Raw genomic sequence first — 27956 nt, 5'->3', positions numbered from 1 at the left:
TGTCTATGATGCATTCTGCTACACTGCATGAAACATGTTCGTCCTTTACTGTGATGTGTGGAAAATTTCACACAGTGAATGCAACTATGTTATTGGTTATAAATCTAAGAGGGTCACTTCCAGCGGTAGGTGTGAAATATGTCGGCAGCTTTCGTTGTTCGCTCTGCTATATAGAATGGCTGTAGCTGCAGAACAACAATAATTTAAGTAATTCACAATCCAGTAGAAAATTGAAGGTAATCAAAAGCTGATTTTATTACTGACTTTAATACAGGGCATTTGCAGCTGCAGTAAGACAACAAGGGAAAAACAAAGTATAGTAATCCTCCGGCGAGTTTTAAACAGAGATATAGTGCAGCCTTCGAATGAAGTAACGAGAGTGGTATCACTAAGCCAACAAACACTGGTGCCTGGGAAACGTATGAGGTGTAGAACGACATTTCTGAATAAAAACCACCAAATTTACTTTCTCAATATCACATCTTAAGTGCAATTTATTCACAGTGTTTGACAGCCATAAGAGATTATTAAGTGAATTTGGTGCCGCACACTGAAATGAGTGGACGTCAGAGTTGCTTAACATTCCCATGATGTTGCCAAATCAGAACAACTATAAGGGTAGCAAGAAAACATTTCCATAGTGACAGCCTTACTTGATGTTGAGTGCATAGGTCTTGAACTGCTGCTCTTTAGATAACACCAAGATATTGCATGATCAAAACGAAAAAAAAAAAAAAAATCCCTCCAAAACTATGAGGAGAGAGTCAATGACAAAATTCGATTTTGTTCATTATCAAAGAACCAGGAAACAGACTAAACATTATTGAAACAGTTATCCGAAAATGTAGTTTTCCCATTCGGTTCTGGGCAAGTTAAAGTCATCACCTACAACCTGATGACCCATCAAGATCGTTTGGGGATTTCAGTAAGTCAGCTTGCCGAAATCCCGCACAATCTGGACGACAAGAGCCGGATAAGTAAATAATAATGAAATTAAAAAAAACTTACACTTTCTGGTGAGTACTTTTTCCTTCCGATAGCCTGTATGTTCCAAGTTCAAATGGTTCAAATGGCTCTGAGCACTTTGGGACTTAACATCTGAGGTCATCAGTCCCCTAGAACTTAGAACTACTTAAACCTAACTAACCTAAGGACATCACACACATCCATGCCCGAGGCAGGATTCGAACCTGCGACCGTAGCGGTCGCGCGGATCCAGACTGAAGCGCCTAGAACCGCTCGGGCACACCGGCCGGCTATGTTCCAAGTGTTGACGAAAATTTCAACACTTGGCTCTCCTGCTCTTCGATTTCGCTGTGAACTCTTCGATAGTAAACTGCTCATGTTCCAAGATTCCCCTTCTCCACATTTGGTTTCCGCTCAGTTTCAATAATAAGTTTATGTTACGGCAGGTTGTCATCAGGGAAATCAATTTCGCCTAACCAAAGAAACCCAAATACGCGTTTATCACGTACTTTATGACCCTAGTGACATATCCAAAGTGCCCGCAGTTCTACATTGTTTTCCGTAGGTCGAGGAATCCACAACACAGATCGTCACAAAACCGACAAAGTCTCTGGTTTAGACGTCCTCAGAACGATGCTGCAAATCGGCAGCTGCGCTGAGAACCCACATTGAGTCTACAGAGAGAACGGAGAATGGTTTCAGATCTCAAGTGACACGTCCTTTGTGTATACCTGCGTGACGACCTGCAGCTGCCTGCACCCCGATTTCTCAGTAGTCCCAGCATGTCGTCTCCTCCCCATCAAGGGTAAATCCCCTCCAGAGGGATACAAAGCTAGTGCACATTTCATTAGTTCCCTTCCGGTGACGCATGATGACCCCGCTTAGGAAAGTAGCAACTAACAGCCCCTATTTTCCCTCGGTGATCGTCCAGACCTCGACAAAGGAGAGACGGTGCTAGAACAAGAAGGGCAACACCCGCTAGCGCCGTCTCATTATCAGCGGATGGCAATGCCTCAGGCATACGCATGGTGCTTGTCTTTCGGCCATCTCTTACTCAGAGTTCTCCGCGAAACAACATATATGGGCACAGCTTGCGAACCTACATCAAATGACCGTTTGGTGCTAGATCACCGTTAAGCATCAACAGGAAAGCTCCGCGACGCGTTTGCGATAGCAGAATAACACCTTCGCACTCCACCACAGTCGCAGTTCGTGCATTGAACCATTTTTCAGGGCCTTCACAGAAAGGCGGCAACTCATGGGACCTGTGAACGCTTGGTATTTGTAAGTCGAACAGACACTACGCGCTAGAGCAGATAGAACACGATAGAGCAGATAGAACACGATGACTACGCAATGTTGAGAAACCAGCCTTGGGGAAACATGCTATGAATGTTAACATTTTATTTGACATTTCTATCATAACACGGAAGAGCCTGTTCTCTGAAAGCGTAATAAAATATGCGAGTTAACATCAGAATATTGCCGAACACCTTTTGAAAAGACAATGGCTTGCAGCACAGTGCAAATAGGTATCACTCCATTCCAAGGTCAAAACGGCCATATATGGCTATCTACTGTGCAACATAGAGTGGCAGTATAACAAGATCAGCCATACGGTAGTAGCCAGATTGCTATGGCCGAAGAGTACTCTGACGATACCTAGAGGAAATTTAACCACTTTGCGTGGATGTAGAATCGAGAAAATTTTTATAACTCGTTATACTATCAGCGATTATCTTCAAAGCTCTTTTCAGAAGAACTAACTACATATGCTGAGGGATCATGTAAAAAACTATCAATTCAAGCATATCGTTTTCTGAACCTCATTATTCAACTACCCTGATTTATTTTAGAGCACATTCTGCAACTTCTTTGTTGTGATCTTCAGTCAGAAAACTGATTTGATGAACGCTCTTCACCGTAGTCTTTTCTGCAGCAGTCTTTATCGTTGCATAACTACTGCATCCCACAACCACTTGCACCTCCTGACTGTCGTCTATCTTCTCGTACAATTTTTACCTGCTTCATCCCCCACAAACACACACACTTTCTTCATTACCAAATTAACTATTCTTTGATGCCTCAGAATGAGTTCTATCATGCTATCCACTCTTTTCATCGAGGTGTGGCATAAAACTCTTCTTCCCATTTCGATACAGTATCTCTTCATTCGTACTTTATCTACTCAGACTTCAACATCCTCTGAGTCACGACATTTCAAAAGTTTCTATTGTCTTCTTGTCCGTACAGCTTTTTTCCATGTTTCACTTCCATACTTCAGCCATCGTCAGATAATTTGATGTCCAAACAGAATAACTCGTGTTCTACTTTTAGTTTCGTTTCTTAATCTATTTCCCTCCAGGATCACTTTAATTCTTTGGACTACATTTCACTACCCACGTTTTACTTTGTTGATGTTCGTCTTATAATCTTTCCAGTATTTGCCGTCAGTGACAGAATTATGCCATCAGTAATTCTTAAAGTAAGTCTCCTCTCTGAACTTTAATCCTTTTTCCAAACGTTTCCTTGCTTTTCTTTAGTGCTTCCACATTGCAAACATTAAACAACATCGAGAACAGGCAACAACTTGTCTCCGTACCTCCTCGACTACTGCTTGCCTTTCATGTCCTTCGGCTGTTATGGTCGCTGTCACGCTTCTGTGTACGTGTTAGATATCATTTCGCACCTCGTATTTTATCCCTAATAAATTCATAAACTGGGAGATGAAGCAGCTTGCACAGGACAGAGTAGCATGGAGGGCTGCATCACAGTCTCAGGACTGAAGACCACAACAACAACAACAACAACAACAAAAAATTCATAATTTCAAAGGGTGTGTCAAACACCTGTCATACACTGTGTGATCAAAAGTATCTGGACACCCCCAAAAACATACGTTTTTCTTATTAGGTGCAATGTACTGCCATCTACTGCCGGGTACTCCATATCAGCGACCTCAGTAGTCATTATACATCGTGAGAGCAGAATGGGGCGCTCCGCGGAATTCACGGACTTCCAACGTGGTCAGGTGATTGGGTGTCATTTGTGTCTTACGTCCGTACGCGAGATTTCCACACTCAAACATCCCTAGGTCCACTGTTTCCGATGTGATAGTAAAGTGGAAACGTCAAGGGACACGTGCAGCACAAAAGCGTACAGGCCGACCTCGTCTGTTGACAGACAGAGATTGCCGACAATTGAAGAGGGTCGTAATGTGTAATAGGCAGACATCTATCCAGACCATCACACAGGAATTCCAAACTGCATCAGGATCCACTGCAAGTACTATGAGGTGAGAAAACTTGGATTTCATGGTCGAGCGGCTGTTCATAAGCCACACATCACGCCGGTAAATGCCAAACGTCTCCTCGCTTGGTGTCAGGAGCGGAAACATTGGACGGTTGAACAGTGGAAAACCGTTGCGTGGAGTGAGGAATTGCGGTACAAAATGTGGCGATCCAATGGCAGGGTATGGATATGACGAATGCCCGGTGAACGTCTTCTGCCAGCGTGTGTAGTGCCAACAGTAAAATTCGGAGGCGGTGGTGTTATGGTGTGGTCGTGTTTCTCATGGCGGGGGCTTGCACCCCTTGTTTTGGGTGGCACTACAGAGCACAGGCCTACAATGATGTTTTAAGCCCCTTCTTGCTTCCCTACATTGAAGAGCAACTTGGGGATTTTTTAAATTTTTTTATTTATTTATTGTTCCGTGGGACCAAATTAAGGAGAAGTCTCCATGGTCATGGAACGAGTCAATACATGAAGTTATAACACGATATTAGAAACAGATAAAATGAAATATAAAAAAAACATATTCAGGTGACAAGTCGTAAGTTTAAATAAAGAAAATCAACAATGTAACACTGGAATTTGCTTAATTTTTTAGCTCTTCCAGGAGCTCCTCGACAGAATAGAAGGAGTGAGCCATGAGGAAACTCTTCAGTTTGGACTTAAAAGAGTCTGGACTACTGCTAAGATTTTTGAGTTCTTGTGGTAGCTTATTGAAAATGGATGCAGCAGAATACTGCACTCCTTTCTGCACAAGAGTCAAGGAAGTGCATTCCACATGCAGATTGGATTTCTGCCTAGTATTAACTGAGTGAAAGCTGCTAACTCTTGGGAATAGGCTAATGGCTCAAATGGCTCTGAGCATTACGGGACTCAACAGCTATGGTTATCAGTCCCCTAGAACTTAGAACTACTTATACCTAACTAACCTAAGGACATCACACATATCCATGCCCGAAGCAGGATTCGAACCTGCGACCGTAGCAGTCGCGCGGTTCCGGACCGCGCGCCTAGAACCGCGAGACCACCGTGGCCGGCAAATAGACTAATATTGCTAACAACAAACGATATTAAAGAAAATATATACTGTGAGGGCAATGTCAGAATTCCCAGACTATTGAATAGGGGTCGACAAGAGGTTCTCGAACTTACACCACATATAGCTCGAACAGCCCGTTTTTGAGCCAAAAATACCCTTTTTGAATCAGAAGAATTACCCCAAAAAATAATACCATACGACATAAGCGTATGAAAATATGTGAAGTAGACTACTTTTCGTGTTGAAGTGTCACTTATTTCAGATACTGTTCTAATGGTAAATAAAGCAGCATTTAGTTTCTGAACAAGATCCTGGACATGGGCTTTCCACAACAGCTTACTGTCTATCCGAACGCCTAGTAACTTGAACTGTTCCGTCTCGCTTATAATATGCCCATTCTGTCTGATCAAAATATCGGTTCTTGTTGAATTGTGAGTTAGAAACTGTAAAAACTGAGTCTTACTGTGATTTAGCATCAAATTATTTTCCACAAGCCACGAACTTATTTCATGAACTACGTTATTTGATACTGTTTCAATATTACACACAAGATCCTTCACTATCAAGCTGGTGTCATCAGCAAACAGAAATATTTTTGAATCACCTGTAATACTAGAAGGTATATCATTTATATAAATAAGAAACAGCAGCGGCCCCAGCACCGTCCCTTGGGGAACGCCCCACTTAACAGTGCCCCATTGGGACTGAACATCACTACCACTCTCAATATTGCGGAGAATTACCTTCTGCTTTCTGTTCTTAAAGTAAGAGGCGAACCAATTGTAAGCTACTCCCCTTACTCCATAATGGTCCAACTTCTGCAGTAATATTTTGTGGTCAACACAGTCCAAAGCCTTCGTTAAATCAAAGAAAACACCTAGCGTTCGCAACCTTTTATTTAATCCGTCGAAAACCTCATAGAGAAAAGATAATATAGCATTTTCAGTTGTTAAACCATTTCTAAAACCAAACTGAACATTTGACAGTAAATTATGTGAATTTAAATGCTCCAGTAACCTTGTATATACAACCTTCTCGATAACTTTAGCAAACACCAATGGCATAGAAATAGGTCTAAAATTGTCAACATTATCAATGTCTCCCTTTCTATAAAGTGGCTTCACTACCGAGTACTTTAATCGGTCAGGAAACCGACCACTCCTAAAGGAAAAGTTACAGATATGGCTAAGTACTGGGCTAACATACATAGAACAATACTTCAGTATTCTGCTAGATACCCCGTCATATCCATGAGAGTTCTTGGTCTTTAGTGATTTAATTATTAACTCAATCTCCCTCTTGTCAGTAACATGGAGGAGCATTTCAGGTAACAGTCTCGGAACACTTTTTTCTAAGAGCGCTATATGATTTCCTGTTGGGACTAGGTTTCTATTAAGTTTACCTGCTATATTCAGAAAGTGATTATTAAATACTGTACATATATGCGACTTATCAGCAACACGGACATTCCCACTACGCACTGATTCTATATCCTCGACCTGTCTCTGCAGACCAGCCACTTCCTTTACGACTGACCATATGGTTTTAATTTTATCCTGAGACTTAGCTATTCTATCTGTATACCACATACTTTTTGCCTTCCTAATAACATTTTTAAGCACCTTACAATACTGTTTGTAATGGGCTGCTGCATTTAGATTTTGACTGTTTCTAACGTTTTGATATAATTGCCACTTTGTTCTACAAGATATTCTTATCCCTCTAGTCAGCCACCCACGCTGCCTGTTCGTGCTAGTACCCTGTTTTGAACGTTCTAACAGAAAGCAACTTTCAAAGAGCATGAGAAAAGTCTTGAGAAAAGCATTATATTTATCGTCTACTGTATCAGCGCTATAAACATCTTGCCACTCTTGTTCCTTGATGAGGTTTACAAAGGTCTCTACAGCAACTGGATCAGCTTTCCTAAACAGCTGATGACTATATTTAACACGTGATGCAGCACAAAAATCTTTTAGAGTTAAAATTTGTGCATCATGATCTGAAAGGCCATTCACCCTTTTGCTAACAGAATGCCCTTCTAGTAATGTGGAATGAACAAAAATGTTGTCTATGGTTGTTCTACTGTTCCCTTGCACTCTCGTTGGAAAGAATACGGTTTGCATAAGATTATATGAATTAAGGAGGTCTACCAGCATCCTCTTCCTTGCACAATCATTTATACAATTAATATTGAAGTCACCACATATAACTAACTTTTTGTATTTCCTATAAAGTGAGCCAAGAACCTCCTCTAGCTTTAGCAAAAATGTTGTGAAATCGGAGTCTCGGGATCTATAAATAACAACAGTTCGAAGTTTAGCTCCGTTAAATTTAACCACACCTGTACAACATTCAAACACCTTTTCAGTGCAGTACTTTGAAACATCAATTGACTTAAATGGGATGCTGTTTTTCACATACATGGCTACTCCCCCTCATCGCAAAGAGCTCCTCGAAAAGCTGCCAGCCAACCTGTATCCTGGTAAAGGAAGCCTCTGAATTATCTCCTTATTTAAGAAGTGTTCAGATATGCCAACAATTTCAGAGTCAACATCTATAAGCAGTTCACTAACTTTATCTCTAATACCTTGTATATTTTGATGAAATATACTAATTCCCTCATTACTCGGATACCTAAGCTTTGTCAAAAGTGGTTCCTTTGTTAGAGAGACTTCCCTTAAGCAGGAATACCTATCAGCTGACTTCAATCGAAAAACGTTGCAGCTCTAACACCCACTACTGCAGGAATTTTCCCATGAGTGATCCCACCAACCCCACCTATGCTGTCACCTATAAGCTTTGCCAGTCTCCCCTTCCCATACCTGTTGAGGTGCAGGCCATGTCTAGTGAAACCCGTCCTGCTGATAGACTCCACCGACACCACTGAAATGTGACCAATGCTTTCTGTCATCAGCGCACCCCCAAGTCTCATGTTATTACGCCTGACGGCTGTATTAAAATGAGGCCGATCGTGACGCTGAAACAGTTCCACGAAATGCACATTCTTGTTGCCAGTCTGAGTGGCTATCTTTTCCAGGATGACGATTGCATCTTTCAACACGATCGAGCACCTGTTCATAATTCACGACCTATGGCGGAGTTGTTACACGACAGTAACATCTCTGTAATGGACTGGCCTGCACAGAGTCCTGATCTGAATCCTACAGAACACCTTTGGGATGTTTTGGAACGCCGACTTCGTGCCAGGCCTCACCGACCGACATCGATACCGCTCTTCAGCGCAGCACTCCGTGAAGAATGGGCTGTAATTCCCCAAGAAACCTTCCAGCAACTGATTGAAGTATGCCTCCAAATGTGGAAGATGTCATCAAAGCTAAGGGTGGGCCAACACCATATTGGATTCCAGCATTAGCGATGGACGGCGCCACGAACTTTTAAGTCTTTTTCAGCCAAGTGTCCGGATACTTTTGATCACATGGTGTAAATGTACAAATACATCAAACGTGGGCATTTTTCGTTCTTCAATAGAGCAAGGTAAATATTTCATCTCGTGTTTCTACATTTCTTCAGGATCCAAACTGATCTCCCAAGTTGGTTTCTACCAATTATCCCAGCCAATCTGCATTGGCATTTTACAGCTTTGATCTATCAAACTAATGATGATGCCATACATCCATCAGCAGGTGTCTTCCTCGGTACTGGAATCTTTACATTCTTCTTAACGTCGGAGGATACTTCGCCTGGCTCGTATCTCTCATGGGAGGTGGAAGTGTTGAATAATTGCTTCTCCCAAGAATTTTAATAATTCTTATGTAGTATCGTATACTCAATGTGTCTTGTTTCGACGTCGTTCTAAGTGGTTTGTCAAATTATTAATGCAATATTGCAACTCCCCTCAACCACAAAAAATCTTTCCTGCATCCACCTTTTTCATAATATGGCCATAAAGTTTCTTTCCAAATCTAGTCCTTAAGGCGCTATATAGTGCACGTCACAGGGAACTTGTTCGATACGATCATTTCATATCGATTTAGTGACAAATGACTGACTGACTGCCTACCCTGGCTTTATTAATTAAAGAAATAGAGAGAGAGAGAGAGAGAGAGAGAGAGAGAGAGAGAGAGAGAGAGAGAGAGAGACGTTAAGATAGTGATTTTAATGCTTAGGAGCTCCACATAGTGTCCTCCTACTTGAGTACAACGAGCGTGGTGGCGCTGTGGTTAGCACACCTGATTCATTCGGGAGGGCGACGACTGAAATCAATGCCCGGCCATCCATGTATCAGGTTTCCCTGATTTCCCTAAATCGCTCCAGACAAACGCCAGGATGGTTCCTTTGAAACGACACGGCTAATTTCCTTCCCCATCCTTGAAACATTCCGAGCATGTGTTCCGTCTCTGATGACATCGATATCGACAGGACGTTAAACCCTGAACTTACTTCCTCCCTTCCTTCCTTATTGCAGGCTTTAAGCATAGCCCCGTTTGAGGCGTGCGAGTTGCTCTTAAGTTTTTTCATCAATTTCACTTAATTTTCTTTTGTAACAAGATACCAGCAATCTTTGCTCTCGCAACACTCTGCGAGTGACACCACTAAACGAAGGTGGGTCTTCGCCGTTTTTTATTACCTTAGTTGGCATGCATTTATCCTGTCCACAATTCATGATCTCTGCGAGCTCTGATAACTTTTCTATGTTTATCAGATTTGAACTATGTTTTTACGTTTTCCCTTATCAGTTACATTTTAATTCTATCAAACAATAATGCTCGCCTAGCTTTCTTGACAGACTCTCCCGTTGGTGACAAACTTTCCAGCAATAGCATAATGGTTGTTCTATCTTCGCTAATGGCACTCTTGATGTGGTCGAATCTTCTCACCAGCACCGTATTTTGTAAGACTAACAGACTACTAGGAGACTGCCTACACCACGCTTGTCCGTCTTCCAATATAGTACTGCTGCGCGATGTGGGATCCTCACCAGACAGGATTGACGGCTTACATCGAAAAAGTTCAAAGAAGGGCAGCACGCTTTGTATTATCGCGAAATAAGGGAGAGAGAGTCACTGAAATGATATAGGATTTGGGGTGGACATCATTAAAACGAAGGCGTTTATCGTTGCGGAGGAATCTTTTCACGAATTTCCAATTATCAACTTTCTCCTCCGAATGCGAAAATATTTTGTTGACGCCGATATAGGGAGAAACAATCACCATGATAAAATATGGGAAATCAGAGCTCGTACGGAAAGATATAGGTGTTCACTCTTTCCGCGCGGTACACAAGATTGGAACAAGAGAGAATTGTTCGATGGTTCGATGAATCCTCTGCCAGGCTCTTAAATGTGATTTGCAGAGTATAGATGTAGATGGACCGCTGTGCCAAGATCTAGCGGCAAGTTGAAACATCAGACTTCATTTTAACAACCTTACACGAGTTACGCTTTCTCCTTTCGGTAAGTTCACAGTCGGGTTCATATTCAAGCTTGCTAGACCCAATATTTCTGTTCGATTCCACAAACATTTTATCGTTAGGCGAGTATCTTATAACATACGCTCAACTTCTTAGAACTATCACGATGATGCTGCTTATAATTTATCATTAATTTAACGGAGACTATTTCAAAAACTATGTTATACATTATCGTGGAGCGTCATACCTGAAGCTGTGTAAGATTTATTGTGGTAACATCCCCTAACTTGAGCTGTGGGTTTTTCTGCAACTTTTCCTTTTCCTTCTGTCTTAGATCCATAAATTTATCTATAATGTACCTGACTTTCTCTCCTGCAGTGTCAGGTAGTATAAGGGAACCGTGTCCAGGGGAACCAGGGCAATGTATATGCAGATCTGAAAAATACTTTAATTAATACTTTATATATTATTTTCTGTTAACACAACATTTACTTTTGTTATCATGAATCAAACTGCAATAAATATATTTCTGCTCCACAGTATTTAAGGATTTCGTAACCATCGACTCGTTCAGAAAATATGAAAATTAAACTCCTGTTAATTCTTTACGCTTTTTAATCACATCTCATTTTAAAATCTGTTGACGAAAGATAAATTCCAACATAAGCTGCTATCGGGCGTTGAAAGAAATCCAGTGGCGACAGGTTAAAATTTTTACTGTCCAGAGACTCGAACCCGGATTTCCCCACCTATTTCGAGCAGTTGCCTTTACAACACTGGCTATCCAACGACGCTTCCCGTCCAACACAAATTCCCATTTGTCGTAAACTATATACTTAGTGTCTCCTATCCATTATTCTCATTGCTCGTAGCCTCACCTGATTACCGCAAGAGGTCGAAAGAAGAGTGCATCATAACTGAAGGTATTATTTGCCGTCAAGGCGCATAATTTGTAGGTGTGGTGTCTGTTCTTGCAAGAGTCAGGCGACGCTGCGAGCAATGAGAATAACGGACTGATGGCAGTACGTGTCTACCCTAAAGTGACAAGTCATGGGATAGCGACAGGCACATATGCATAAGGCGGTAATATCGCGTCCACAAAGTATAAAAGGGCAGTGCATTGGCGGAGCTATCATTTGTACTCAGGTGATTCATCTGGAAAGGTTTCCGAAGTGATTAAGACCGCACATCGGGAATTAACAGACGCTGAAACGGAGCGGTAGCTGGAGGTAGACGCATGGAACATTCCATTTCGGAAATCTTTAAGGAATTCAGTATCCCGTGATCCACAATATTAAGAGTGTGCCGAGGATACCAAATTTCAGATATGTCCTCTCACCACAGGCAACGCGGTGACGGTCGGCCTTCACTTAACGACAGAGTTGCGTGAAAACCGCAGAAATCAATGTGGGACGTACAACGAACGTATCCGTTAGGACAGTGCGGCGAAATCTGGCGTTGATGAGCATTGGCAACAGACGGCCGACGCGAGTGCCTTTGCCAGTAGCACGACATAGCCTGAAGTGCCTCTCCTTGGCTCGTGACCCTCTCTCGGTTTGACTCTAAACTACTGAAAAACCGTGGCCTGGTGAAATGAGTCCCAATTTCAGTTGGTAAGAGTTGGTGGAGGGGCTCGATTGTGGCGCAGATCCCACGAAGCCGTGGCCGCAAGTTGTCAACAATCACTGTGCAGCCGGCCGCAGTGGCCGAGCGGTTCTAGGCGCTTCAGTCCGGAACCGCGCTGCTGCTACGGTCGCAGGTTAGAATCCTGCCTCGGCCATGGATGTGTGTGATGTCCTTAGGTTAGTTAGGTTTAAGTAGTTCTAGGTCTAGGGGACTGATGATCTCAGATGTTAAGTCCCATAGTGCTTAGATCCATTTGAAGCACTGTGCAAGCTGATGGTGGCTCCCTAATGCTGTGGGCTGTGGTTACATGAAATGCACTGGGTCTTCTGATCTTAAATGTAGTTGGGGTATATACCAAGGTGTTGGACAATATGTTTCCTCTCATCCCTCCTGTGAACCGAAACGTTCTGAGATGTGTTTTCGTAATATCCTGGAAAGGCTGACATAGTTAGCAATAACAGAATACCAGCATACTGACCACCACATTCCAAACTTGTACGACTCTGCAGACCTAGGTTTCCCACAAAATACAGTCCTGTAGAGGCGCTCCTATTGCCTCCCGCCAAATTAGTGGGTGGATGAGGAGGAAGACTATGTTCTTTTCGAGGAACACTAATGAGAATTGGCATTTAAGGCTACCACAGAAGGATTCTGTTGCCACCAACATACATTTCGCATAAGGACGACGAAGATAAGATACGGGGAATTAGCTTCAAATGGCTCTGAGCACTATGGGACTTTACTTCTGACGTCATCAGTCCCCTAGAACTTAGAACTACTTAAACCTAACTAACCTAACGACATCACACACATCCATGCCCGATGCAGGATTCGAACCTGCGACCGTAGCGATCGCGCAGTTCCAGACTGTAGTGCCTAGAACCGCTCGGGAAATTAGCGCTCATTGGGATACACATAGGTAGGGTTTTTCGCTCTGCGTGGGCTGTGGGCGTGGTTACATGAAAGCACTGGGTCTTCTGATCAAACTGAACTGATAATTGAGTGGAAATGGCTATGTTCGGCTACTTGGAGATCATTTGCAGCCATTAATGGACTTCATCTTCCCCAAAAAACGATGACACATTTATGGATGACAATGTGTCATCTCACCGGCCACAATTGCTCGTAATTGGTTTGAAGAACAGTCTGGACAATGCGAGCGAAAGGTCACCCAGATCGCCCGACAAGAATACCATCGAACATTTATGGGACATAATCGAGAGGTCAGTTCGTGCGCAAAATCCTCCACCGGCAACTCTTTCGCAGTTATAGACGGCTACATAGACAGCATGGCTCAACATTTCTGCAGGGACTTCCAACAACTTGTTGAGTCCATTACACGTCGAGTTGCTGCACTACGCCGCGAGGCGGCCCCTTCCGCCGGAAGTTCGAGTCCTCCCTCGGGCAGATGTGTGTGTGTTTTGTTCTTAGCATAAGTTAGTTTAAGTAGTATGTAAGTCTAGGGACCGATGACCTAAGCAGTTTGGTCCTTTAGGAATTCACACACATCTGAACATTTTTTGCTGCACTAAGCCGGGGAAAAAAAAGGAGGTCCGACACGATGTTAAGAGGTATCCCATGACCTTTGTCACGTTAGTGTAGTTTTCCACCTACACTGACTCAAATAGGGAAAGTTTAACTACAACCACCATGTTATGGTTGTTCTGCCTGTCTGAGCCATTAAACTGGTGCAAAAATTGTCCTCTATGTTCTGATTCCTATAGGAAAGAGCTAATATTTTATCACTGAAATAGGATGAAGAAGTAGAGATATAAAGTGGTCAGCGGACGAAGAAGCAGAGGGATGACGGTGAAATACAGGTAAGGTCATATTAGAGTGAGCATGAGGGACACTTTACTACATGGTAAATTATTTTTCTCCGTAACGCCTGTCTCTGGCCTTAACTGGTTTTAGACGTTTCATTTTTCTCTCTTACAATTTGTAAGAAATTTAACGTATTTCAAATCACAAGTACAACATAACGTTTAAATTAAGCAACAGAGTTGCTCTTATACCATTAAGCATCAAAGTAAATTAATATGGGGTTTTTCTATGAATTATTTCGAGGATTATTTTACGCTGACATTAAAAAGCCTTACTTACGCCATATGCTTCTCTCTCCGTAAAACAAAACGTATTCCTCATTTGGGCTTGCCATGCCCTCATCCATAGCAAACCCAACATTGAGTGAGAGAAAATCTAGAGTAGTTACAAATTTCTTCATGCCTTCGATGCCTCCTATTTCTTCATCTGGAAAACAACTTATCGTTAGAAAGAAATCAACAGATACACGGTCAAGTCTCTATTCTGAAAATGTGCGGCATTGACAAATATTTGTTTTATTGTTTTCTTCATCAAACAGAGAGAGAGAGAGAGAGAGAGAGCACTATTACCTTACCTGGAACAAATGACACGTGTATAGTTCTCAGAAGTCTGACATTTTTTTTCTTCAGTCTGCGAATTGCTTCCAGATACTGTATTCCCACACACTTCATATCTTGTGAGCCTCGAGCATATATGTTTCCATCCTTATCCTTTTCTGCCCCAAAGGGATCATGTTTCCATTTATCCTGTAGAAGGAAAATTGTAAAATTAAACATCTACTGTGTCTTGACAGTATTTCAAATATTTAAACAAAGGCAACCACAACAAATAGGCATTTCTTGGAATAGATTCGTCTCTTCTCTTTTCAAGTTCAAAATTGTTCACGAACGCTATCCGACATCACCCGTAGGTAGGCAAATAATTTATATATTTGAGTAAAATTTCGTTTGGGTATTAGTTGCGTGATTTTTGTAGCAGTACAACCAACTGAATCATGTAGGTATGTTATGGGGCGATATTTAGCTGGGTTTGCTGTGTCTGCTTGATCTTTAGGTTTCAGATAAGTTATTCCATGTGTAAGTGTATCAGGGAATGTGTATGGGTCTGCAATGTAACTGTTAAATAATTTAGTTAGATGTGAATGTGTTGATGTGAACTTCTTTAGCCAGAAATTTGCTATTTTATCTTTTCCGGGGCTTTCCAATTGTGCGTAGAATTAATTGCTCGAGTGACTTCATGTTGCAAAATTATCACTTCAGGCATTTGTGGTATCATCTTTTATGTGTCTGTTTCTGCTTGTATCCACCGTGCATGCCTGTTATGTTGTACCGGGTTTGACCATATGTTGCTCCAGAAGTGTTCCATGTCTGTTATGTTTGGTGGATTGTCTATTTTAATGTGTGTGTTATCTATTGCCTAGTAAAATTTCTTTTGGTTTGTGTTGAATGTTTGGTTTTGTTTCCTTCTATTTTCACTTTTTTTGTATCTTCTAAGTCGTTTGGCCAATGCTTGTAATTTCTGCTTCTTTTCATCTAATTGCTCTATCGCTTCTTGTTGTGAGATGTTACCTAACCTTTTTCGTTTTTTGTCTGATATTTCATTTCTTATAAATTGCGTTAGCTGTCCGATGTCTTTTCTCAATTTTTCTATTCTGATCTGTAGCCTGTGTTGCCATGCTGGTTATGTGGGTTTCTTCTGTGTGTTGGTTTGTTTTGATCTCTGCTTAGTGTGCATATTTAGTGTATTGAGTACTCCTATATAAACCAGTAGCTGTAACTCTTCCATAGTTGTATTTTCATTTATGTTGTTGTGTATGATTGTGTTGATAGTTGTTATTGTTGTTATTATTGTTTCGACTTGTGGTTTATTTGGTGGTCTATGCAAGAATGGTCTAATGTCTGTATTTGTGTCTTTGTATTCTATATATGTCAGCTGAAATTTTTCTTCTATATCTAACATGCGTATCACTTCGTGTTCTATTTGTGCTTGTTCTGGTGGCTGTCTTAAGATTTCATTTTCCTCTGATTGTTTAATTGATGCGTGTTGTTCTTTGTTTGTTTGCTCTGGGATGTTCGAGTCCATTACTGTATATTATTCTTCTTCTGATTGCACATTATTTTGTTCCAGTATTTGTTGTACTTGTTTGATGTTTTCTAATTCTGACTGGGGTATCCTGTTATTTTTTATTATTACACGGATCTGATCGGCTAGTCGTTGTTCTGTTAAAAATTTTAATTCTGGGTATCTGGTAATAAATGTTGTGTATACTTGTGATCTGTATCCAGTTGTGTTGGTTCCTAAGTTTGTTGCTTGGTAATAACAGAACATGAGGCGTCGGTTAACTTCATCTGACTATCTCATCCTCTGTCTTTGTTTTCCTTCTAGAGTGGTTGCAGGAAGCATATCCTGCAAAACACCTCTATTTGGATTTAAATTATTTTCCGTGTGGCTAGCAGTGTCGTTACCATTGTGGACGGGCATAGGGTTCAAGCGTCGTCCCCGACCATGACAGCGCTTGTCCGAGGCTTCATTAGTTGTCCTGAACCAACTACTCACACTAAAAGGGGGGTTAGCCCTATTAGTGGTTTGTTCTTTTCGTCGCCTTTTACGACTGGCAGAACATACCGGAGGCCTATTCTTTTCCCGGGACTCCACGGGGATTATTATTATTATTATTATTATTATTATTATTATTATTATTATTATTTATACAGTTATGAATATATTGAATTTAAATGTAATTCTTGGTAAGACTGTGCTAAGCAGCCGGCCGCGGTGGCCGTGCCGTTCTAGGCGCTTCAGTCCGGAACCGCGAGACTGCTACGGTCGCAGGTTCGAATCCTGCCTCGGGCATGGATGTGTGTGATGTCCTTAGGTTAGTTGGGTCTAAGTAGTTCTAAGTTCTAGGGGACTGATGACCTCAGATGCTAAGTCCCATAGTGCTCAGAGCCATTTTTTTTGTGCTAAGCAAATTGAATGTCGCGTTTAGGTAATGACATGAACAAATATATGGTAGAAGTACTGAAGGAATCAAATGTGGAAAGCTTAATTTCTCAAAAGAAGAGCGAAAATTAATATTGTAAGGCTACCAGATGTGATAGAAAGAAGTTAACTGATAGACATGAGAAAAACATGGATAGTGTTGACAATGAAAGAGATACTGGTTCACTGTTCGATGGAACTAAAACCTCTGGGATGTGTAGGGTGTATAATACTTGTGTTATTTATGGATGTTCAAATCAGGAAAATACGTAAAGACTAATTATAGGTTAAGTGAACATCGTAAAGACTGACACGTTCAGCCACAATATTCGGAAGCGGCTGCAGTCTAACAAGGAAAGCCTGCACATGTGTCGCCATTGGTCACGTTCCCGCCCAATGTGAGAAGCATAGATCAACGACCGAAGAGTCAGTCGCCGCCCTAGAAACTTCGCGACATTGGCAAAAACACCGAATAAATGCCTCCAACAACGTGGCGTGAGGCGGTCCTGTGAGGAGGTCCTTCGACGGGAGAAAGAAGACACGAAGGAATGTCGCTTGCACGGACGGACCAACGGTCACTCAGCAGATGTCATACTTCGCTCCAACAACTTAGCCGCTACGCTGCTCGACAGATGATGTCGCGACAATAGGGCAACGCAGAAGATGCCATTCCAGATGTTACCAGAAAGAAGTTCGTGTGGTACTTACCCAGGTGGTTGGTGAGGACGAAGGGACTACGGCCTCACCAAATGAGTCACCGGGGAACCTAAAGGTTGATGAACTCCCCCAGAAGACGCCGAACTTGAGGGTCGCTGGTTCGATACCGGAACGGAGTACTCTGCGCCACGCCGTGGCCGCTTGTTAATGACGCAACGGGCGAATTCACAAAAATGGCTCTGAGCACTGTGGGATGTAACAGCTGAGGTCATCAGTCCCCTATAACTTAGAACTACTTAAACCTAACTAACCTAAGGACATCACAAACATCCATGCCCGAGGCAGGATTCGAACCTGGGACCGTAGTAGTAGCGCAGTTCTGGACTGAAGCGCCTAGAACCGCTCTGCCACAACAGCCGGCAGCGAATTCACAAGGAGAAGATCGCGCCGCCGCCGCAGTGTGACGGGCACTGCACTCAATGGAAGACTACGCCGCCGCCGCCGCCGCGCCGTTGCAACACGAGCCGTCACTAGAATCTGTACGCTATGACTCCGCCGCTCTGCAGCCGCGAGGAATTGAGCGAGTTAAAACACATTGTATTACTTTGTTTAAAGTGTCTTGTGTCTCAATAAACGACTGTTAGAGGAAGCACCAACGTTCCTCTCACACCTCACCCACTGAGCCAAGTAAGAACCCAATTCCATCGCCCACGAAGTGTCGCTTTCCCTCCCGCCACCCCTGACAAAATAATGACCTTTGCTCCCCTGTCACCGGAAGGGAAGCTACGCCGATATGAGATAAAGCTTTAATCTCTTCTTGAATGCAGAGTTGTTTTGCGTAAGGCTGTAATGAAGGCAAAGATTTGGTGTTGTGCACAGTTACAGCCAAGATTCTGTGCGTAACCGATCTAGTATTTCAGTTATGGAATGATCTTAGGTATTTGGTATATGAGGATCGATGTTTAGGACACCAGTGACTAAGAAGCCTATAAAGGAAACAGAGCGTGTCAACATCACGTCGCCTATCCGGTCGTTCAGCATCCACAATTAAGTGGTGCTGTGGTAGTCTGGTTTTCGTAAATTTGGAACCCCGATGTTTTAGGTCTTTCGTATCATTCCTCACCACATTAGTTACTCTTAAAAACAACAACAACAACAACAACATGAGTAACAATCCCGCCATTGCGGGTGCTTGGGAACATGGTTCCTAAAGATACCAGTGGAGGTCGGGACTAAACTAACCAAGGAGGTTCTAATATTTTAGCCTCCTTAGAACTACAATATTTACGGCGCTGCCAACCTTAGCAAGTAATTGCCCTTAGCTGTTACCAAATGCTTTGATAGCACCGCTTACGCTTTGTGTTGTACGTAGCTCGTTGTCTTTTTATTCTGAAATAATAAGAGGCCAATTCTGGGCCATGACATTCGAGTACGAACTTAACATCAGTAGGTATTGGCGGCTCCTGTAACTCGTCAGTTCTACTTTCGTGGGAGCAGAGAACAAGGACGCTGGCCCCCTGGGAAGTGGGGCTGGTTCCCCCGCATCGCTCCACACCCCTCGGGGGAAGCAACTTCCTGTCTGTTTACGCTCGCTGCCGACTGCCACGTTTAGTGTCCGCACTTCTATCACAATCCGGTAATACGAACACACACAGCGCCAAATTCTGATGGAAAAAAATAGTGTCATCTCGTTTTGTTTGTAAGCAACCTCTGGTTCCCCATTAAAAAGCTAGACTGCATTCAAATTATCCCCCGTGCAAGTGTTTGGACAGAACAACATAAATGCACCCTTGGTTTTTGTTAACAGACGTTGGGAGTAAAACATTTGGTTTCACATGAAACGCCACAAAGGGCCTTCCCTATTTCAGACCCAGCTGGGTGAATCTACAAGCAAGAGATAATCTCTAGTGATTTTATGTCACTCCAAGGGGGAGTGCAGTATACTTAATTCTTCAGAAGAAGTAACCAAATAACACTTTGCCTAGGAAGCAGTCAGATTTGCTGCACATTATGCACCACGCGTTGTGCACTGAAATACAGTCAGCCAGAATTGAAGGAAATTTCTTTCATATGCATGAACAGAACGATGAAGAAGATGTAAACCGGCTTTACGCAGTTGAGTAACATTACGATGTTCATATTGTACAGGGACTGGACAAATATAGGGAAACACTGCGAGAAATTTATGCTTGAACACAAATGCAGATGCTAGACAATCTTATAAGTTGCACTGTTTTATTTGACCATGAACAGTACTTGTGCAATGTCTCCAATACGTCTAAAGTGACAGTCGCAGTAAGAACAGTGTTCTGTGTAACTGTCGGACTAAGTGATGCAAATCGTTGGTGCTCGTATGGGATGCCCCCGTAACCAAGGTAGCTGAAGGGTTTGGTGTTTCATGAGGCATTATATCTAAGATTTATATCGCATACAGGGAGAAGTTAAATACATCATCCGCTAAGTCACAACGCGGACGAATGGGTGTGTTGAATGATCGTGACGGACAGTCATTGAAGAAGATGGTGACGAAAAATAAGAACGACAGATGCAAAAGTCACTGCAGAACTGAATGTCGCACTCACCAACATTGTCAGCATAAAAGTAATGCTAAGGGAGTTCCAAAAGCTGGAAACGCAGGGCGAGCTGAAATCCCAAAATTACTCATCAGTGATGCAAGTGCTCGTAATAGGAAAACCTGGACTATGAAGCAATGGAAGAACGTCATTTGGTCGAGTAAGTCTTGTTTCACACTTTTTCCAACTTCTGGCAGGGTTTATGTACTAAGAAACATGGCCGGGTTTCGGTGATGATTTGGACTGCCAATCGTGGTGTTTCATGGGCCCCATGGTTGCTCTGTAAGGTCGCATTACTGCCAAGGATTATGCAACGATTTGGCTGATCAGGTCCATCCCATGGAACAATGGTTGTTCCCAGTGGTGATGCTGCATTCCAAGGCGACAGGGCTCCTGTTCACACACATCACATCGTCCAGGACTGGTTTTGTGAGCACGAGGATGAATTGTCGCATTTCCCTTGGCCGTCAGTCACCAGATCTCAATATTAAAGAGGTTTTTGATCTACTTCCTAGAGGGTGTGTGATCGCTATACATCTCCATCATTGTTACCTGAACTTGCCACTATTCTGCAAGAAGAATGGTATCAGATTTTCTTGACAACCATACAGGACCTGTATTTATCTATTACAAGACGATTGGAAGCTGTTATGGATGCCGACGGTTTTCTGACACGTCTCGTCTCGCTAGGTCACGGACTGCCTAAGTCCGGAGATGCAGGAGTTTAAGCAGCGTCGCTGCTGTTTCTCCTTGATCTACGCTGTTGGTGTGTGTGGCCTCTCGATGGAATTGGCTTCGGGCTACTTGCTTTGTTTAAATTAGGGAAGTAGTTGATTGCAGGAAGGTCTTCTGGGGCAGGCTGACGCCTGCCGAAGCGCCACTCCTCATTCACCCACTTCTCTCTGGCCTGGTAAATATGTTCCCAGTCAGAGGGGGGTGAAGATGGGGCGGCTATTCAGCAATCGCAGCTCTTTCCCCGTCACTGCCTCGCGCAACATGCCACGCGTGTGGCGCAGGTCGCACGGTTGATGAGGGATGGTTCAAATGGCTCTGAGCACTATGGGACTTAACATCTGTGGTCATCAGTCCCCCAGAACTTAGAACTACTTACACCTAACTAATCTAAGGACATCACACACATCCATGCCCGAGGCAGTATTCGAACCTGCGACCGTAGCGGTCGCACGGTTCCAGACTGAAGCGCCTAGAACCGCACGGCCACACCGGCCGGCTTGATGAGGGAGGGGAGGCTTGGCATGCGGCGGCGTGAAGGGGTACGGGTGGCCCCCTTGAGGGTGCGTCCCGTCCCTTAACGACACCACGATCTTCTTCGGGAAGGGCTGCACACTCCGCTCATCTGGCAGCGGAAGGGGCAGCTCTTCGTCGGTTGCCACTTGCTCATCTTGCGAAGAAGCGGTCGGCATCTCGTCCCCAGATGTTTCGTCCGCGTCTGTCTTCACAGGAGGAGGCAGCGCAGGCATCCCGACGTCGATATCCGTGCGCGACGCCGCCTGCATTGCTGCAGGGGGCGAGGTGGTGGACGTCTGGGTGGCGGCGTCTACCCCCACTGGCCGTCTCACAGGGGAGGCGGGGGCAGGGACAGGCGGCGGATACTTCTAGGCACGGTAATTTGTACTTGTGATGATTCCATACTTTGTCCACGCCCTGTGTAAGTAATGTCTAATATTCCTGTGATGTGCTCTGGCACTTTTCATCCACGTGGAAGGTTCACACTACTGATTTTATCATCAGCCCCTCGACGCTTACCACTTTTATGAGCGTGGAATCTTCCGGCAAGGCAGTGCAATATGTCAGACAGCTAGCCACTGTGGCTAGAACATCAGTAACTTCACTTTGAGTCTCTACTGAATAGGATTTCAACTAAAGTGAGCTGCTTAATGATCTCTATTTCATTATTGAGTCTATGGAGCCTGTGTGATTCACCTAGTTGTAAATCTGTGTTAGACTGATGAAGAGAGTCTTCCAAATACACTGTCTCAAGAAGTTTTCGCATGCCCGTAACTGTTCGTTCCAAGGTCATCAGTCATGTTATAATGTTGATGCATCAAGTTGTTCTGAAAGCGGTGCTGATATTCAAGACAATAAAAGCGGGTTAAAAGCTGTGAGCTATCTGGGGAAGTTAACCTTGCATTACTGAGCAACTGTTTCACCAGGCATCCAGTCTAGCTTACCAAATTCCCAACCAGATTAACATTAATTATAATCTTTTAATAGTCATCTTACGACAACCGGTGATTATATATAAAGAGAATTTAAATAAAAAGAAATAAATCAGCTTATATTTGGACATTTATTTCAACATTGATCATTGTTCCGTTAAAATTTCAACATATTAAACTTGTTTCGTAACTAAACTGGTGCCTTATTTAGGATTGTGAAAATGTGAGTTTGTAATCTTACTGAACACATCAAATATGGAGCCAAGATTGGGAGACTGCATACAACACCGCATTCATAAAATAACACACGAAGAACGTTGAAACATATGCAAGAGGAAATTAACCACAACCAACTGATTCAATTTTCACCCAAAGAAGTTACGTTCGTAGCGCAATCCTGTCCGTCATGAAATTACCACACACTGGTATACTAAATTCATACTAACTCTCTGTCAAATCTTCCCGAAAAGAATAGCTGAGGGCTACTTTGATGATTACACCACATGCTTCACGTGGTCAACTTGGCTTACACAAAGAGTGTAACTCCACAATAATTTTGATAATTAAAATAAATTACATCGAAACGCAATTGACAAAAGAAAAACCTTGAACTGGTTACTATCGTCTTACTATTAACCTGATGGATCAAACAATTTTATAAGCACTTGTCTCACTGGTCTCACAAAGTACACCCCACGTGGGTTGAACATAAAGAAAAGTTGCTATATTGAAAAATATTGTCAAGACGAGACGTTATAATCTCACACATATTCGCATTTAAGATTGATGATCTTAGTTAGAGTTACGGATCATCAACACGTGGTTCCTCTTTACTCACAAAGTAGTGACAAAGCAACTACTGGAAGATATTCTGAACTTCACACTCGAATTACACTGCGTTGCAATTTAAGATATTTTAGATCTAAACCTGAAATAAAGGTGATTAAATTTTCAGTTAGGCTGAACTTATGAAATGTCCTACGGACTTAGCAGAGGGTGCTTCACAGATACAAAACGGAAGTGACCAGAGAGGCAGCTTCCTATACCAACACGACAAGGGACGGACAGGACCATACCAAGAATAGAAACCTCTTTGCTTTTAGAAACCGTAGCTACCTGTTCCGACGTTGGTCCTACTGTTCTCTAGCAGACAGGCTTGTCTGCTACAATCAAGCAAGCAACTAGAAATACATTTGCTCATTCATTCTTTCACACAGAAGGGAAGGGGGACGACAATATCTTATCACATACAGAATATAAAAGAAAGCAGATGTAAGTTCCGTATGAGACTGTGTGACATGAATTATATATAAACAGGGTTTTAAAGTGTAGTAGTGTGACAGATCGTTCTTGATTACGCGTAAAAGTAACGCGTTCTACTGCTCAGTGTCCTCCCAGATAGAGTCAGAAACACCACAGTAAATTTAGAAGCGGAATTTATGCCGTAAATGACAACAGATTTAAGAAATTAACATGAAAGGAATCCAACAAAGACCTTTCAATGTGACAATGTCAATGATCTTCTGTCGCTATTATTAATGTAATTTTCCACTAATTTACGATATACTGAGAAGTAATTAGTTTCCTCTCGTCAAGAGACGTAGTGACTCGTTCTAGTCGGGCTACTGAGCGAATGTATTTGGCGCGAAACCAGTGTACTGATTGGACGATATCTTCAAGACGTCCAGCGTCTTTCAGGTTAGGGCTTTGTACAGCAAATCCACTTGATGGCACCTTTTGTCCTAACTTAATGTGTAGAGCGGGAGTATCATGCTGATACGCAAAAGGTTCGTTTTCAAGGTGATGTTACATACTAGTATGTTATTGTGTCAAATGTTTTCTTGACTACTTGCCTTCAGTTTGCAATCGATCACAACTGTACGAATCTATTCTGAAGAAACCGTTCCGAATTCCTGATGTAACTTTATGCCACCACAACTTACTTACTCAGCTAAATACCATCCTGCAAGCATCCACCAGCTGTCCACATGTCTGAGTGCAGGCACATATATACACTATGTGATCGAAAGTATCCGGACACCTGGCTGAAAATGACTTGCAAGTTCGTAGCGCACTCCATCGGTAATGCTGGAATTCAGTACGGTGTTGGCCCATCCTTAGCCTTGGTGACAGCTTCCACTCTCGCAGGCATACGTTCAATCAGGTGCTTGAAGGTTTCTTGGGGAATGGCAGCCCATTTTTCACGGAGTGCTGCACTGAGGAGAGGTATCGATGTCGGTCGGTGAGCCCTGGCATAGAGTCGGCGTTCCAAAACATCCTAAAGTTGTTCTATGGGATTCAGCTCAGGACTATGTGCAGGCCAGTCCATTACAAGGATGTTATTGTCGTATAACGACTCCGCCACCGGCCGTGCATTATGAACAGGTGCTCGATCGTGTTGAAAGATGCAATCATCGTCCCGGAACTGCTCTCCAACAGTGGGAAGCAAGAAGGTGCTAAATTGTCAATGTAGGCCTGTGCTGTGATAGAGCCACACAAAACAACAAGGGGTGCAAGCCCCCTCCATGAAAAACAGGACCTCACCATAACACTACCGCCTCCGAATGTTACTATTTGCAGTACACACGCTGGCAGATGAAGTTTACTAGGCAATTACCATAGCTACATCCTGCCATCGGATTGCCACATTTTGTACTGTAATTCGTCACTCTACACAACTTTTTTCTACTGTTCAATCGTCCAATGTTTACGCTCCTTACATCAAGCGAGGCGTCGTTTGGCATTTGTTGTTGTTGTTGTTGTTGTTGTGGTCTTCAGTCCTGAGACTGGTTTGATGCAGCTCTCCATGCTACTCTATCCTGTGCAAGCTTTTTCATCTCCCAGTACCTACTGCAACCTACATCCTTCTGAATCTGCTTAGTGTATTCATCTCTTGGTCTCCCTCTACGATTTTTACCCTCCATGCTGCCCTCCAATACTAAATTGGTGATCCCTTGATGCCTCAGAACATGTCCTACCAACCGATCCCTTCTTCTGGTCAAGTTGTGCCACGAACTTCTCTTCTCCCCAATCCTACTCAATACTTCCTCATTAGTTACGTGATCTACCCATCTAATCTTCAGCATTCTTCTGTAGCACCACATTTCGAAAGCTTCTATTCTCTTCTTGTCCAAACTATTTATCGTCCATGTTTCACTTCCATACATGGCTACACTCCATACGAATACTTTCAGAAATGACTTCCTGACACTTAAATCAATACTGGATGTTAACAAATTTCTCTTCTTCAGAAACGCTTTCCTTGCCATTGCCAGCCTACATTTTATATCCTCTCTACTTCGACCATCATCAGTTATTTTGCTCCCCAAATAGCAAAACTCCTTTACTACTTTAAGTGCCTCATTTCCTAATCTAATTCCCTCAGCATCACCCGACTTAATTAGACTACATTCCATTATCCTTGTTTTGCTTTTGTTGATGTTCGTCTTATATCCTCCTTTCAAGACACTGTCCATTCCATTCAACTGCTCTTCCAAGTCCTTTGCTGTCTCTGACAGAATTACAATGTCATCAGCGAACCTCAAAGTTATTATTTCTTCTCCATGAATTTTAATACCTACTCCGAGTTTTTCTTTTGTTTCCTTTACTGCTCGCTCAATATACAGATTGAACAACATCGGGGAGAGGCTACAACCCTGTCTTACTCCCATCCCAACCACTGCTTCCCTTTCATGCCCCTCGACTCTTATAACTGCCATCTGGTTTCTGTACAAATTGTAAATAGCCTTTCGCTCCCTGTATTTTACCCCTGCCACCTTTAGAATTTGAAAGAGAGTATTCCAGTCAACATTGTCAAAAGCTTTCTCTAAGTCTACAAATGCTAGAAACGTAGGTTTGCCTTTCCTTAATCTTTCTTCTAAGATAAGTCGTAAGGTCAGTATTGCCTCACGTGTTCCAGTGTTTCTACGGAATCCAAACTGATCTTCCCCGAGGTTGGCCTCTACCAGTTTTTCCATTCGTCTGTAAAGAATTTGTGTTAGTATTTTGCAGCTGTGACTTATTAAGCTGATAGTTCGGTAATTTTCACATCTGTCAACACCTGCTTTCTTTGGGATTGGAATTATTATATTCTTCTTGAAGTCTGAGGGTATTTCGCCTGTTTCATACATCTTGCTCACCAGATGGTAGAGTTTTTGTCAGGACTGGCTCTCCCACGGCCGTCAGTAGTTCCAATGGAATATTGTCTACTCCGGGGGCCTTGTTTCGACTCAGGTCTTTCAGTGCTCTGTCAAACTCTTCACGCAGTATCATATCTCCCATTTCATCATCATCTACATCCTCTTCCATTTCCATAATATTGTCCTCAAGTACATCGCCCTTGTATAGACCCTCTATATACTCCTTCCACCTTTCTGCTTTCCCTTCTTTGCTTAGAACTGGGTTTCCATCTGAGCTCTTGATATTCATACAAGTCGTTCTCTTATCTCCAAAGGTCTCTTTAATTTTCCTGTAGGCGGTATCTATCTTACCCCTAGTGAGATAGGCCTCTACATCCTTACATTTGTCCTCTAGCCATCCCTGCTTAGCCATTTTGCACTTCCTGTCGATCTCATTTTTGAGACGTTTGTATTCCTTTTTGCCTGTTTCACTTACTGCATTTTTATATTTTCTCCTTTCATCAATTAAATTCAATATTTCTTCTGTTACCCAAGGATTTCTACTAGCCCTCGTCTTTTTACCTACTTGATCCTCTGCTGCCTTCACTACTTCATCCCTCAAAGCTACCCATTCTTCTTCTACTGTATTTATTTCCCCCATTCGTGTCAATTGCTCCCTTATGCTCTCTCTGAATCTCTGTACAACCTCCGGGTCTTTTAGTTTATCCAGGTCCCATCTCCTTAAATTCCCACCTTTTTGCAGTTTCTTCAGTTTTAATCTACAGGTCATAACCAGTAGATTGTGGTCAGAGTCCACATCTGCCCCTGGAAATGTCTTACAATTTAAAACCTGATTCCTAAATCTCTGTCTTACCATTATATAATCTATCTGATACCTTTTAGTATCGCCAGGGTTCTTCCATGTATACAACCTTCTTTCATGATTCTTAAACCAAGTGTTAGTTATGATTATGTTGTGCTCTGTGCAAAATTCGACCAGGCGGCTTCCTCTTTCATTTCTGTCCCCCAATCCATATTCACCTGTTATGTTTCCTTCTCTCCCTTTTCCTACACTCGAATTCCAGTCACCCATGACAATTAAATTTTCGTCTCCCTTCACAATCTGAATAATTTCTTTTATTTCATCATACATTTCTTCAATTTCTTCGTCATCTGCAGAGCTAGTTGGCATATAAACTTGTACTACTGTAGTAGGTGTGGGCTTCGTATCTATCTTGGCCACAATAATGCGTTCATTATGCTGTTTGTAGTAGCTTACCCGCATTCCTATTTTCCTATTCATTATTAAACCTACTCCTGCATTACCCC

The 27956-nt window shown here is 42.7% G+C and overlaps 1 protein-coding gene across 1 annotated transcript in view; it reads right to left on the bottom strand.

The window, feature by feature from the left end:
- LOC126470113 (aminoacylase-1A) overlaps positions 1-27956 on the bottom strand; it is a 119850-nt gene that overhangs the window by 31360 nt on the left and 60534 nt on the right. Inside the window, exons 3-5 of the mRNA XM_050097718.1 lie at positions 14692-14863; positions 14397-14543; positions 10915-11102 (exon numbers count right to left, since the gene is read on the bottom strand). Coding sequence (XP_049953675.1) covers positions 10915-11102; positions 14397-14543; positions 14692-14863 — 507 coding nt within the window. The remainder of the gene's footprint in view (positions 1-10914; positions 11103-14396; positions 14544-14691; positions 14864-27956) is intronic.

The sequence above is a fragment of the Schistocerca serialis genome, chromosome 3 (assembly GCF_023864345.2).
Source record: "Schistocerca serialis cubense isolate TAMUIC-IGC-003099 chromosome 3, iqSchSeri2.2, whole genome shotgun sequence".
Lineage (NCBI taxonomy): Eukaryota > Metazoa > Arthropoda > Insecta > Orthoptera > Acrididae > Schistocerca > Schistocerca serialis.
The sequence above is the reverse complement of the archived record's forward strand: the minus strand, read 5'-3'. Positions and strand labels throughout refer to the sequence as shown.